The sequence below is a fragment of the Pygocentrus nattereri genome, chromosome 7, assembly GCF_015220715.1.
Source record: "Pygocentrus nattereri isolate fPygNat1 chromosome 7, fPygNat1.pri, whole genome shotgun sequence".
In the NCBI taxonomy this organism is placed as follows: domain Eukaryota; kingdom Metazoa; phylum Chordata; class Actinopteri; order Characiformes; family Serrasalmidae; genus Pygocentrus; species Pygocentrus nattereri.
In genome coordinates this window covers 47,094,897-47,108,932 of record NC_051217.1, presented here as the reverse complement: position 1 = coordinate 47,108,932, position 14,036 = coordinate 47,094,897, and the positions used below count along the sequence as shown (strand labels likewise).

General features: G+C 44.1%; 1 protein-coding gene across 1 annotated transcript in view; it reads right to left on the bottom strand.

The window, feature by feature from the left end:
* hdc (histidine decarboxylase) overlaps positions 1-9,941 on the bottom strand; it is a 24,683-nt gene extending 14,742 nt beyond the window's left edge. Inside the window, exons 1-4 of the mRNA XM_037539855.1 lie at positions 9,878-9,941; positions 8,295-8,467; positions 7,910-8,023; positions 5,154-5,276 (exon numbers count right to left, since the gene is read on the bottom strand). Coding sequence (XP_037395752.1) covers positions 5,154-5,276; positions 7,910-8,023; positions 8,295-8,467; positions 9,878-9,905 — 438 coding nt within the window. The 5' untranslated portion in view covers positions 9,906-9,941. The remainder of the gene's footprint in view (positions 1-5,153; positions 5,277-7,909; positions 8,024-8,294; positions 8,468-9,877) is intronic.
* Between the last annotated feature and the right edge of the window lie 4,095 nt (positions 9,942-14,036).

Sequence of the window (14,036 nt, the reverse complement as noted above, 5' to 3'; positions counted from 1 at the left end):
TGACCATACTCTAAACACACACACACACACACACAGTAAAAGACTCACTGACCATACTCTAAACACACACAGTAAAACACTCACTGACCATACTCTAAACACACACACACACAGTAAAACACTCACTGACCGTACTCTAAACACACACACACACAGTAAAACACTCACTGACCATACTCTAAACACACACACACACACAGTAAAACACTCACTGACCGTACTCTAAACACACACACACTAAAACAATCACTGACCGTACTCTAAACACACACACAGTAAAAGACTCACTGACCGTACTCTAAACACACACACAGTAAAACACTCACTGACTGTACTCTAAACACACACACACTAAAACACTCACTGACCGTACTCTAAACACACACACAGTAACACACTCACTGACCGTACTCTAAACACACACAGTAAAACACTCACTGACCGTACTCTAAACACACACACAGTAAAACACTCACTGACCGTACTCTAAACACACACACAGTAACACACTCACTGACCGTACTCTAAACACACACAGTAACACACTCACTGACAGTACTCTAAACACACACACAGTAAAACACTCACTGACCGTACTCTAAACACACACACACACAGTAAAACACTCACTGACCATACTCTAAACACACACAGTAAAACACTCACTGACCATACTCTAAACACACACACACACAGTAAAACACTCACTGACCGTACTCTAAACACACACACAGTAAAAGACTCACTGACCATACTCTAAACACACACAGTAAAACACTCACTGACCGTACTCTAAACACACACACACTAAAACACTCACTGACCGTACTCTAAACACACACACAGTAAAACACTCACTGACCGTACTCTAAACACAGAGCTGGTGTTACTGTATTTAGAGCTGGTGTTAGTGTGTTTAGAGCTGGTGTTAGTGTGTTTAGAGCTGGTGTTAGTGTGTTTAGAGCTGGTGTTAGTGTGTTTAGAGCTGGTGTTACTGTATTTAGAGCTGGTGTTAGTGTATTTAGAGCTGGTGTTAGTGTGTTTAGAGCTGGTGTTAGTGTGTTTAGAGCTGGTGTTAGTGTGTTTAGAGCTGGTGTTAGTGTGTTTAGAGCTGGTGTTACTGTATTTAGAGCTGGTGTTACTGTGTTTAGAGCTGGTGTTAGTGTGTTTAGAGCTGGTGTTAGTGTGTTTAGAGCTGGTGTTAGTGTGTTTAGAGCTGGTGTTAGTGTGTTTAGAGCTGGTGTTAGTGTGTTTAGAGCTGGTGTTAGTGTGTTTAGAGCTGGTGTTAGTGTGTTTAGAGCTGGTGTTACTGTGTTTAGTGCTGGTGTTACTGTATTTAGAGCTGGTGTTACTGTATTTAGAGCTGGTGTTAGTGTATTTAGAGCTGGTGTTAGTGTGTTTAGAGTTGGTGTTACTGTGTTTAGAGCTGGTGTTAGTGTGTTTAGAGCTGGTGTTAGTGTGTTTAGAGCTCGTGTTAGTGTGTTTAGAGCTGGTGTTAGTGTGTTTAGAGCTGGTGTTAATGTGTTTAGAGCTGGTGTTACTGTGTTTAGAGCTGGTGTTACTGTATTTAGAGCTGGTGTTAGTGTATTTAGAGCTGGTGTTAGTGTGTTTAGAGCTGGTGTTAGTGTGTTTAGAGCTGGTGTTACTGTGTTTAGAGCTGGTGTTACTGTATTTAGAGCTGGTGTTAGTGTGTTTAGAGCTGGTGTTAGTGTGTTTAGAGCTGGTGTTACTGTATTTAGAGCTGGTGTTACTGTATTTAGAGCTGGTGTTACTGTATTTAGAGCTGGTGTTAGTGTGTTTAGAGCTGGTGTTAGTGTGTTTAGAGCTGGTGTTACTGTATTTAGAGCTGGTGTTAGTGTGTTTAGAGCTGGTGTTACTGTGTTTAGTGCTGGTGTTACTGTATTTAGAGCTGGTGTTACTGTATTTAGAGCTGGTGTTAGTGTATTTAGAGCTGGTGTTAGTGTGTTTAGAGTTGGTGTTACTGTGTTTAGAGCTGGTGTTAGTGTGTTTAGAGCTCGTGTTAGTGTGTTTAGAGCTGGTGTTAGTGTGTTTAGAACTGGTGTTAGTGTGTTTAGAGCTGGTGTTAATGTGTTTAGAGCTGGCGTTAGTGTGTTTAGAGCTGGCGTTAGTGTGTTTAGAGCTGGCGTTAGTGTGTTTAGAGCTGGCGTTACTGTGTTTAGAGCTGGCGTTACTGTGTTTAGAGCTGGCGTTACTGTATTTAGAGCTGGCGTTACTGTATTTAGAGCTGGCGTTACTGTGTTTAGAGCTGGCGTTAGTGTGTTTAGAGCTGGCGTTAGTGTGTTTAAAGCTGGCGTTACTGTGTTTAGAGCTGGCGTTACTGTGTTTAGAGCTGGCGTTACTGTGTTTAGAGCTGGCGTTACTGTGTTTAGAGCTGGCGTTACTGTATTTAGAGCTGGCGTTACTGTGTTTAGAGCTGGCGTTACTGTGTTTAGAGCTGGCGTTAGTGTGTTTAGAGCTGGCGTTAGTGTGTTTAAAGCTGGTGTTACTGTGTTTAGAGCTGGTGTTACTGTGTTTAGAGCTGGTGTTAGTGTGTTTAGAGCTGGTGTTAGTGTGTTTAGAGCTGGTGTTACTGTATTTAGAGCTGGTGTTAGTGTGTTTAGAGCTGGCGTTAGTGTGTTTAGAGCTGGCGTTAGTGTGTTTAGAGCTGGCGTTAGTGTGTTTAGAGCTGGCGTTAGTGTATTTAGAGCTGGCGTTACTGTGTTTAGAGCTGGCGTTACTGTGTTTAGAGCTGGCGTTACTGTGTTTAGAGCTGGTGTTACTGTGTTTAGAGCTGGTGTTAGTGTATTTAGAGCTGGCGTTAGTGTGTTTAGAGCTGGTGTTACTGTGTTTAGAGCTGGTGTTACTGTGTTTAGAGCTGGTGTTACTGTGTTTAGAGCTGGTGTTACTGTATTTAGAGCTGGTGTTAGTGTATTTAGAGCTGGTGTTACTGTATTTAGAGCTGGTGTTAGTGTGTTTAGAGCTGGTGTTAGTGTATTTAGAGCTGGTGTTACTGTATTTAGAGCTGGTGTTACTGTATTTAGAGCTGGCGTTACTGTATTTAGAGCTGGTGTTAGTGTGTTTAGAGCTGGTGTTACTGTGTTTAGAGCTGGTGTTACTGTATTTAGAGCTGGTGTTAGTGTGTTTAGAGCTGGTGTTAGTGTGTTTAGAGCTGGTGTTAGTGTGTTTAGAGCTGGTGTTACTGTATTTAGAGCTGGTGTTAGTGTGTTTAGAGCTGGTGTTAGTGTATTTAGAGCTGGTGTTACTGTATTTAGAGCTGGTGTTACTGTATTTAGAGCTGGTGTTAGTGTGTTTAGAGCTGGTGTTACTGTATTTAGAGCTGGTGTTACTGTATTTAGAGCTGGTGTTAGTGTATTTAGAGCTGGTGTTAGTGTATTTAGAGCTGGTGTTACTGTATTTAGAGCTGGTGTTAGTGTGTTTAGAGCTGGTGTTACTGTATTTAGAGCTGGTGTTAGTGTGTTTAGAGCTGGTGTTACTGTATTTAGAGCTGGTGTTAGTGTGTTTAGAGCTGGTGTTACTGTATTTAGAGCTGGCGTTACTGTATTTAGAGCTGGCGTTACTGTATTTAGAGCTGGTGTTACTGTATTTAGAGCTGGCGTTACTGTATTTAGAGCTGGTGTTAGTGTGTTTAGAGCTGGTGTTACTGTATTTAGAGCTGGCGTTACTGTATTTAGAGCTGGTGTTACTGTATTTAGAGCTGGCGTTACTGTATTTAGAGCTGGTGTTACTGTGTTTAGAGCTGGTGTTACTGTATTTAGAGCTGGTGTTAGTGTGTTTAGAGCTGGTGTTAGTGTGTTTAGAGCTGGTGTTAGTATGTTTAGAGCTGGTGTTAGTATGTTTAGAGCTGGTGTTACTGTATTTAGAGCTGGTGTTAGTGTATTTAGAGCTGGTGTTAGTGTATTTAGAGCTGGTGTTAGTGTATTTAGAGCTGGTGTTACTGTATTTAGAGCTGGTGTTAGTGTGTTTAGAGCTGGTGTTACTGTGTTTAGAGCTGGTGTTAGTGTGTTTAGAGCTGGTGTTACTGTATTTAGAGCTGGTGTTAGTGTGTTTAGAGCTGGTGTTACTGTGTTTAGAGCTGGTGTTACTGTATTTAGAGCTGGTGTTAGTGTGTTTAGAGCTGGTGTTAGTGTGTTTAGAGCTGGTGTTAGTATGTTTAGAGCTGGTGTTAGTATGTTTAGAGCTGGTGTTACTGTATTTAGAGCTGGTGTTACTGTATTTAGAGCTGGTGTTAGTGTATTTAGAGCTGGTGTTAGTGTATTTAGAGCTGGTGTTACTGTATTTAGAGCTGGTGTTAGTGTGTTTAGAGCTGGTGTTACTGTATTTAGAGCTGGTGTTAGTGTGTTTAGAGCTGGTGTTACTGTATTTAGAGCTGGTGTTAGTGTGTTTAGAGCTGGTGTTACTGTATTTAGAGCTGGTGTTACTGTATTTAGAGCTGGCGTTACTGTATTTAGAGCTGGCGTTACTGTATTTAGAGCTGGTGTTACTGTATTTAGAGCTGGTGTTACTGTATTTAGAGCTGGTGTTAGTGTGTTTAGAGCTGGTGTTACTGTATTTAGAGCTGGTGTTAGTGTGTTTAGAGCTGGTGTTACTGTATTTAGAGCTGGTGTTACTGTATTTAGAGCTGGTGTTAGTGTATTTAGAGCTGGTGTTACTGTATTTAGAGCTGGTGTTAGTGTGTTTAGAGCTGGTGTTACTGTATTTAGAGCTGGTGTTAGTGTGTTTAGAGCTGGTGTTAGTGTGTTTAGAGCTGGTGTTACTGTATTTAGAGCTGGTGTTACTGTATTTAGAGCTGGTGTTAGTGTATTTAGAGCTGGTGTTACTGTATTTAGAGCTGGTGTTAGTGTGTTTAGAGCTGGTGTTACTGTATTTAGAGCTGGTGTTACTGTATTTAGAGCTGGTGTTAGTGTGTTTAGAGCTGGTGTTACTGTATTTAGAGCTGGTGTTACTGTATTTAGAGCTGGCGTTACTGTATTTAGAGCTGGTGTTAGTGTGTTTAGAGCTGGTGTTACTGTGTTTAGAGCTGGTGTTACTGTATTTAGAGCTGGTGTTACTGTGTTTAGAGCTGGTGTTACTGTATTTAGAGCTGGTGTTAGTGTGTTTAGAGCTGGTGGGACTGTATCGGTTCTCAGACTCACCTGCAGGATTCCTCCTCCACGGCTGTCTGGGTGGTGGTGCAGAAAATGATCTGGTAACCCAAGAGCTTTACACAGCCAGTCCATAACACACATCTCCAACTCTGTACAGGCAGGACTTGAAGCCTTCAATACACACACACACACACACACACACACACACAAGTGAGTCTCAGGTGTGTACAGGTGAGTGATGAGTCTCAGGTGCGTTATTAGAGTCAGGTGTGTACAGGTGAGTGATGAGCCTCAGGTGCGTTATTAGAGTCAGGTGTGTACAGGTGAGTGATGAGTCTCAGGTGCGTTATTAGAGTCAGGTGTGTACAGGTGAGTGATGAGTCTCAGGTGCGTTATTAGAGTCAGGTGTGTACAGGTGACTGAGTCTCAGGTGCGTTATTAGAGTCAGGTGTGTACGGGTGAGTGATGAGTCTCAGGTGCGTTATTAGAGTCAGGTGTGTACAGGTGAGTGATGAGTCTCAGGTGCGTTATTAGAGTCAGGTGTGTACGGGTGAGTGATGAGCCTCAGGTGCGTTATTAGAGTCAGGTGTGTACGGGTGAGTGATGAGTCTCAGGTGCGTTATTAGAGTCAGGTGTGTAGAGGTGAGTGATGAGTCTCAGGTGCGTTATTAGAGTCAGGTGTGTACAGGTGAGTGATGAGTCTCAGGTGTTTTATCAGAGTCAGGTGTGTACAGGTGAGTGATGAGTCTCAGGTGTTTTATCAGAGTCAGGTGTGTACAGGTGAGTGATGAGTCTCAGGTGTTTTATCAGAGTCAGGTGTGTACAGGTGAGTGATGAGTCTCAGGTGTTTTATCAGAGTCAGGTGTGTACAGGTGAGTGATGAGTCTCAGGTGCGTTATTAGAGTCAGGTGTGTACAGGTGAGTGATGAGTCTCAGGTGTTTTATCAGAGTCAGGTGTGTACAGGTGCGTGATGAGTCTCAGGTGCGTTATTAGAGTCAGGTGTGTACAGGTGAGTGATAAGTCTCAGGTGCGTTATTAGAGTCAGGTGTGTACAGGTGAGTGATGAGTCTCAGGTGTTTTATCAGAGTCAGGTGTGTACAGGTGCGTGATGAGTCTCAGGTGTTTTATCAGAGTCAGGTGTGTACAGGTGCGTGATGAGTCTCAGGTGTTTTATCAGAGTCAGGTGTGCACAGGTGAGTGATGAGTCTCAGGTGTTTTATCAGAGTCAGGTGTGTACAGGTGTGTTTTATCAGAGTCAGGTGTGTACAGGTGAGTGATGAGTATCAGGTGCGTTATTAGAGTCAGGTGTGTACAGGTGAGTGATGAGTCTCAGGTGTTTTATCAGAGTCAGGTGTGTACAGGTGAGTGATGAGTCTCAGGTGTTTTATCAGAGTCAGGTGTGTACAGGTGCGTGATGAGTCTCAGGTGTTTTATCAGAGTCAGGTGTGTACAGGTGAGTGATGAGTCTCAGGTGTTTTATCAGAGTCAGGTGTGTACAGGTGTGTTTTATCAGAGTCAGGTGTGTACAGGTGAGTGATGAGTATCAGGTGCGTTATTAGAGTCAGGTGTGTACAGGTGCGTGATGAGTCTCAGGTGTTTTATCAGAGTCAGGTGTGTACAGGTGCGTGATGAGTCTCAGGTGTTTTATCAGAGTCAGGTGTGTACAGGTGAGTGATGAGTCTCAGGTGTTTTATCAGAGTCAGGTGTGTACAGGTGAGTGATGAGTCTCAGGTGTTTTATCAGAGTCAGGTGTGTACAGGTGAGTGATGAGTCTCAGGTGTTTTATCAGAGTCAGGTGTGTACAGGTGAGTGATGAGTCTCAGGTGTTTTATCAGAGTCAGGTGTGTACAGGTGCGTGATGAGTCTCAGGTGTTTTATCAGAGTCAGGTGTGTACAGGTGCGTGATGAGTCTCAGGTGTTTTATCAGAGTCAGGTGTGTACAGGTGAGTGATGAGTCTCAGGTGTTTTATCAGAGTCAGTTGTGTACAGGTGCGTGATGAGTCTCAGGTGTTTTATCAGAGTCAGGTGTGTACAGGTGCGTGATGAGTCTCAGGTGTTTTATCAGAGTCAGGTGTGTACAGGTGCGTGATGAGTCTCAGGTGTTTTATCAGAGTCAGGTGTGTACAGGTGAGTGATGAGTCTCAGGTGTTTTATCAGAGTCAGGTGTGTACAGGTGAGTGATGAGTCTCAGGTGTTTTATCAGAGTCAGGTGTGTACAGGTGAGTGATGAGTCTCAGGTGTTTTATCAGAGTCTGGTGTGTACAGGTGAGTGATGAGTCTCAGGTGTTTTATCAGAGTCAGGTGTGTACAGGTGAGTGATGAGTCTCAGGTGTTTTATCAGAGTCAGGTGTGTACAGGTGCGTGATGAGTCTCAGGTGTTTTATCAGAGTCAGGTGTGTACAGGTGCGTGATGAGTCTCAGGTGTTTTATCAGACTCAGGTGTGTACAGGTGCGTGATGAGTCTCAGGTGTTTTATCAGAGTCAGGTGTGTACAGGTGCGTGATGAGTCTCAGGTGTTTTATCAGAGTCAGGTGTGTACAGGTGAGTGATGAGTCTCAGGTGTTTTATCAGAGTCAGGTGTGTACAGGTGAGTGATGAGTCTCAGGTGTTTTATCAGAGTCAGGTGTGTACAGGTGAGTGATGAGTCTCAGGTGTTTTATCAGAGTCAGGTGTGTACAGGTGAGTGATGAGTCTCAGGTGTTTTATCAGAGTCAGGTGTGTACAGGTGAGTGATGAGTCTCAGGTGTTTTATCAGAGTCAGGTGTGTACAGTTGCGTGATGAGTCTCAGGTGTACGCTGTTACCCAGGTGAAGCCAAGGCAATTGATGGCATCAGCCAGCATGTCGCCCAGCAGAGACGGCCATGAGTTCAGTGCAGGGAAATATGCGTGCATGTGGGGACTCTGCCAGTGCACCACCTACAGGACACACACGCACAGTATGGGTTCTAGACTGCTGAGTCAGCGGTCACTGCTGTAGTGTTTTGAATGGTGGTCAATATTAAGTCGTAATATGAACGTATGGTTTCTAAGTGTAGCGCTTTACTGAGATACAGACTGCAGAACCACAGACTGCAGAACCACAGACTGCAGAACCACACACAGCAGAAAAAAGGAGAAATAAAGCACCAAGGAAAGAAGGAAAGAGAAATGAAATAAAGAAGTGAAGTTCCAGCGTGTGAGTTCAGACCCCGGGCATGATGATGTTCTCCACATCCTGCAGGATGTTCTCCCATGGTTCTGGCTCGCAGGGAGCAGAGGAGGGCAGCAGGGTGCGCAAAAATCCTGGCTGGACATCAGGGAGCACACGTCTGGAGCGGATTTCTGTCAGATACTGACCAATATAATCCACCAGCTCCTTACCTATAAACACACACACACACACACACACACACACACGCGCCTATTTATATATGTCGCTGCTGATGGAACAAAACCTCCAAAACAGCAACTTTACAGGAGAAGGAAAAACCTACTTTACTTTTAAATGTAAGTCAATGGAACCAGACGTCTGGAATTTACACACAATATGAAGAGCAACAGGCAAATTATGTCCAAAACTGAAAAATGACAAAAACGGAGATACGAGGTTTTCCTCCGACAACAGTGATATATACAAACTTATGTCTATATAAGTCAACACTGTTGAAAATATACTGTACTATATTGTGTAAGATATGAAAGGTAAAACCAAGAAAGTACGAAATGTAATGTATTAAAATAAAATACATTAATATAATATAATATTCAGTTTTATTATTTTTGTATTTGAGTTTCATCATAAGATGCGAAACTTGTCTCATCATTTTTATAAAATTAGTTCTAATTACTTCAGAGGAAAATATGAAGTCAGTTTTAAGAAAACTAGTCAACATGATATTTAACATCAATATAAAATCAAACGCATGGTAAAGTTCTGAAGAGCCGACACCTCCAAGGCTCCAACATCATATTAGACAGAGAAGCGGGAAGCCTGAGCTTCCAGAGAGGAACGTTTTCCTTCAATTCTTTGTGTTGAAATTGTTTTATTATAGAATGAAAACTGAAAAATTCTAATTTAAAGGATGAAATTTCACATTAAATCACTTTTTATCATATTTACTCTATATTTCAGCTCAGTTCAGGCAGTTTGTACGCAGTTAAACTCAATATCTACGTTCTGGAAACGTGAACATCAACTCCATAAACTGCTGAGATTCCATGTTGTGTTGATGTTCTGAGTGTGAATAAGTTACAGCCCCCCTGCAGAGACACACTTCTACACAATTTAATACACAACGACTGAACGTAACACTGGAACGTATAACATACAAAAGTTACAGTGACATCTTAAATGTAAAGTCAGCAAATAAATATTCACTCTGTCGTCTTTTGATTGATCAAATTTCAGAAGATAAAAATGAGTAAATTAAATTTAAGTTTTAAAACGTTTTTATTTTTTAAAAGTGGCTCTGCTCCTGTTATGAGCTTGGCATCGTAACAACAGCAGAACCTCTTTTGGTGCTCTACAGAACCAACACATTCTCCATCCTCTTTCACGCAAAGAACCGTTTCAGCATGCAGAGTTCTACGAGTGTTCATGGTTCTATACAGAACCTCTGTCTGTGCTGAAGAACCCTTGAAGTTCTTAAAGAGTGTACATTTTTGAAATTACTCCATGATCATTATTTTTGTATATTTTTATAGTTATTTCCCTGCTCAGCGCCGAGCCGGGCGGGGCGGGCGGTCGGCCGCGTCCCCTGCGGCGGTCAGCACTGTGCTGGTCAGTCTTACCTCTGCGCGTGTACTCCTCTGCCTGCATGTTCTGCGTTCTCTGTGAGCTGAGCGAGGGTCCGGTGAGGAGGGAACGAGAGGTGATGTGGTCTCCAGCACAGTGGCGTTTTATAGCACTGCCCCCACCCCTTCCACCCCGTGCGCTCGGCGCTCGGCCGCTGTGGTCAGATAAGAGAGCGGCCGGCGGCTGTTTGAGGAAACTGATGAGCTCTTGGTCCATCAAACACAGAAGAAAAGCTCTGACCTCACACACGCTGAGACTGGGCACCACTGCAAACACTGCGTGAGAACCTCATCAGCTGATACATCAACTCCATCACCACCCAGCACACACACACACACACACACACACAGGGCATACACATACACACACGCACAGGGCACACAAACACACACACGCACCACACAGGGCATACACACACACACACACACACACACACACACACACACACAGGGCATACACATACACACACGCACAGGGCACACAAACACACACACGCACACACACACACACACACACACACAGGGCATACACATACACACACGCACAGGGCACACAAACACACACACGCACCACACAGGGCATACACACACACACAGGGTATACACATACACACACACACACACACAGGGCATACACATACACACAGGGCATACACGCACAGGGCACACAAACACACACACGCACCACACAGGGCATACACACACACACACACGCACCACACACACACACACACACACACACACACAGGGCACACAAACACACACACGCACACACACGCACACAGGGCATACACACACAGGGCACACAAACACACACACGCACAGGGCATACACATACACACACACAGGGCACACAAACACACACACACACACACAGGGCACACAAACACACACACGCACCACACACACACACGCACACACACAGGGCACACAAACACACACACACACACACACACACACAGACACAGTACAGACACACTCGCCCCGTAACACTCACTGCCCATTAGTATTTTATTTCACTGTGTGTGGTATTTTTGCTTGTTGTAAATGATCTGCTAATTGGCTGGAGGTCAGGGAACCAGCCCTGTGACCAGAAGGTCGCCGGTTCGATCCCCAGAGCCGACAGTCCATGACTGAGGTGTCCTTGAGCAAGACACCTGACCCCCAACTGCTCCCCAGGTGCCGTGGATAGGGCGGCCCACCGCTCTGGGCAAGTGTGCTCACTGCCACCTAGTGTGTGTGCTCACTAGTGTGTATGTCGTGTTTCACTTCACGGATGGGTTAAATGCAGAGGTGGAATTTCTCCGTTTGTGGGGATTAAAAAAGTATCACTTAACTTATAGTGATATCATTGTACTTGATAAAATAAAACTTTAATAATTTTTAAATTAATAAAAATTTAATAATAAAATAAAACAATTCTAGATGATAATTTAGAGAACTTCAACTCCATTCATGGTGGAGGGAGACATGCAGGGCGCTGTGCGGCAAAATAGTCCCCAAAGAAAACTCATTATTCCAGATTTTCCACTGTTTTCCATCATCAGCATTCCATATAAGCTCAGAAGACTCGTGTAGGTTCTCTGGTGGTTCTGGATACACTCTTATTTTTATCTGAGAAACACATTTTAAGCCTTTGGATTAAATACATCCAACTGGGCGTGTCCAAACTTCTGGCAAGTTTAAAACAAATGACCCTTTCATCACATTTAAAACCTTTCCTACAACCCCAATTCCAGTGAAGTTGGGACGTGGTGTAAAACAAATAAAAACTGAAGACGATGATCTGCAAATCCTTTTCAACCCACATTCAACTGAATCCACTACAAAGACCAGATATTTAATGTTCAAACGGATAAACTTTATTGTTTTTTGTAAATATTCCCAACTTCCCTGGAATTGGAGTTGCACATCCATCAGTTCACAGAGCAGATCAAGCTTCACACAGCGCAGTGACGCCATAGCAAGGTTTTAAAGGGACAGCCCACCAGAAAACCAAATTTGCCAATTTTACCTCTTAGCCCAAGCAGAGTCAGCCCGCCCAGAGACGTTCGGTCTCAGGATTCCTCCTGCGGCGTCAGCGCTGGAGATAATGTAGGTAGACAGCAGTGAGTCCTCCAGCGCCACAAACGCGTAAGCTTCCACTGCTTGTTAGCTACATTAGCCTCGTAGCTCCAATGGTGAAGCTAAAGATCAAGCATGTCTTGGCCGTCTGTTTACAGCGAGCAGAAATCACAAGTCTTCTAAGTTCCACTGTTTGGACAGAAAGGACCTTATTTGTAGGCATTTTGCAGCAGGTGTTTAAAACCCCGCCCTCTGAGGCTCATCTAACACACCTGAGTAGAGCCCTTAACACCTTTACCCTCCAAAAGTCCAGATTCACGGTAAACGAGAAAAGAAACCAAAAACAGACAGAAAGGTGAACTGGTGTTGAAATCACCTGAACGATGGAACGACGACGTTTCACTGCAGGTCCACACCGAGTTACAGGTGCTCAGGTGACTCCGAGGGCAGTCGTGGGCTGGAGGTCAGGGAACTGGTTCGATCCCCAGAGCCGACAGTCCATGACTGAGGTGTCCTTGAGCGAGACACCCAAGCCCCAACTGCGCTGTGGATGGGGCTGCCCACCGCTCTGAGCAAGTGTGCTCACTGCCCCCTAGTGTGTGTGTCCACTGCATGGATGGGTTAAATGCAGAGGTCTAATTCCGCTGAACTGGTGGTTCTGAATAAGGAGACAGTCTTTTTGGGAATTCTGCTGTTTTGTTGTACCACACAGAAAAGGTCGTCATGAAGCTGATGTACGTGTCTCCACTGTGGAGAAGTGAAGAGCGTCACCGCCTGGTTTAGGAACCTTGCATTAAAACTCATTTTCGGTGATGGGATGACATTTGGACTTGGTAAACACAACAAGAGCACACTGCTCCTCATCCTCCCGTACCTTCCTCAGTTTGTTCCTAAGGGTGTTCTTGAGGAAGATCCTGAGAAAAGGTCTGCGTCAGATTCACGGCGAGGTCTTGAAGAGCAGAACTGGTCTCTCCCTTGTGCTCTTCAGTCTTAAGAACAAAGGTTTTTATGTGTTTTATGTACAACTAGGATTCTTCCCATTTAATCCTAGAAAGTAAAACATTTTGGAATTTAAAAAGTTGACACATTAAAATGAAGAAGGAATATTCAAAATTCGGCATCATTTCCTGTTTGCTGTTCAAATGTAAGTGTGAACCTGAGGCCTAAAACAGGGCGGAGTGTTCAGGCTCTCAGAATTCGACCTGCTGAAAACCCGCGCAGCTCGAGCGCCATTAAAGCCAAACGAGGCCAAACACAAACTGAAAATCATAACGTCGTCATTTGTGATGCGAATCTTTGTACTAGAAAATAAAGTTTTCCCTGGAGCTCTCGGCGCTAGAACCCCACCGCGGCTCAGATGCTGCTTTTGGAGATTCTGGTCTTTCGGACGTTTTGAAAATGTTCCAGTCGCAGGAACAAACCGTGCTCAGTGTGTAACGGCTCTGAAGTCTAAAGCCCACCGACACGTTTAGCTTTCAGCTTCCGTTTCATCACAGCTGCTGGAAAAAACCTCGTATCTCCAAAACGGTCACTGTACAGGAGAAGGGAAAAAACATGCTTTACTTTTAACGGAAGTCAATGGAACCGGACGTCTTTCCGAGTCATTTCTTTCGACTCATCCATCATGAAATTTACACACAACGTAAAGAACAACAGGCCTTTTCACATCATGGGAAAACCTGAGAAAGGACAAACGGAGACACGAGGCTGCGGTCAGCAGCGGGAAGCTTGCTGCACTCGCCTGCACACTGGAGACACAGCTGATAGAAATTAGGAGGAAAAATGTTGAACTCCTCCTGTAATTATTCCCTTCTGCAGTACTGATATTCCAGAAGGCTGGAATAAAACGGGAGCTTTACTAAACCAAAATATAAGCACATTTTACGCTGCGAGCATCCGCACTGATCAACTTCAGGGGCTTCTGTAAATTAAAGCCCCAAAAGTGGACAAGGGTGGACAATCGACATCATCACGACTCAGTACGGCACAACAAGGCTCTGCTCTCATCATCAACACCGAGGACTCTTATTTCACCAAACATCTGATTTATAATGGGTCTTATCTGAAATCTTTAATAAGATTATATGAATAA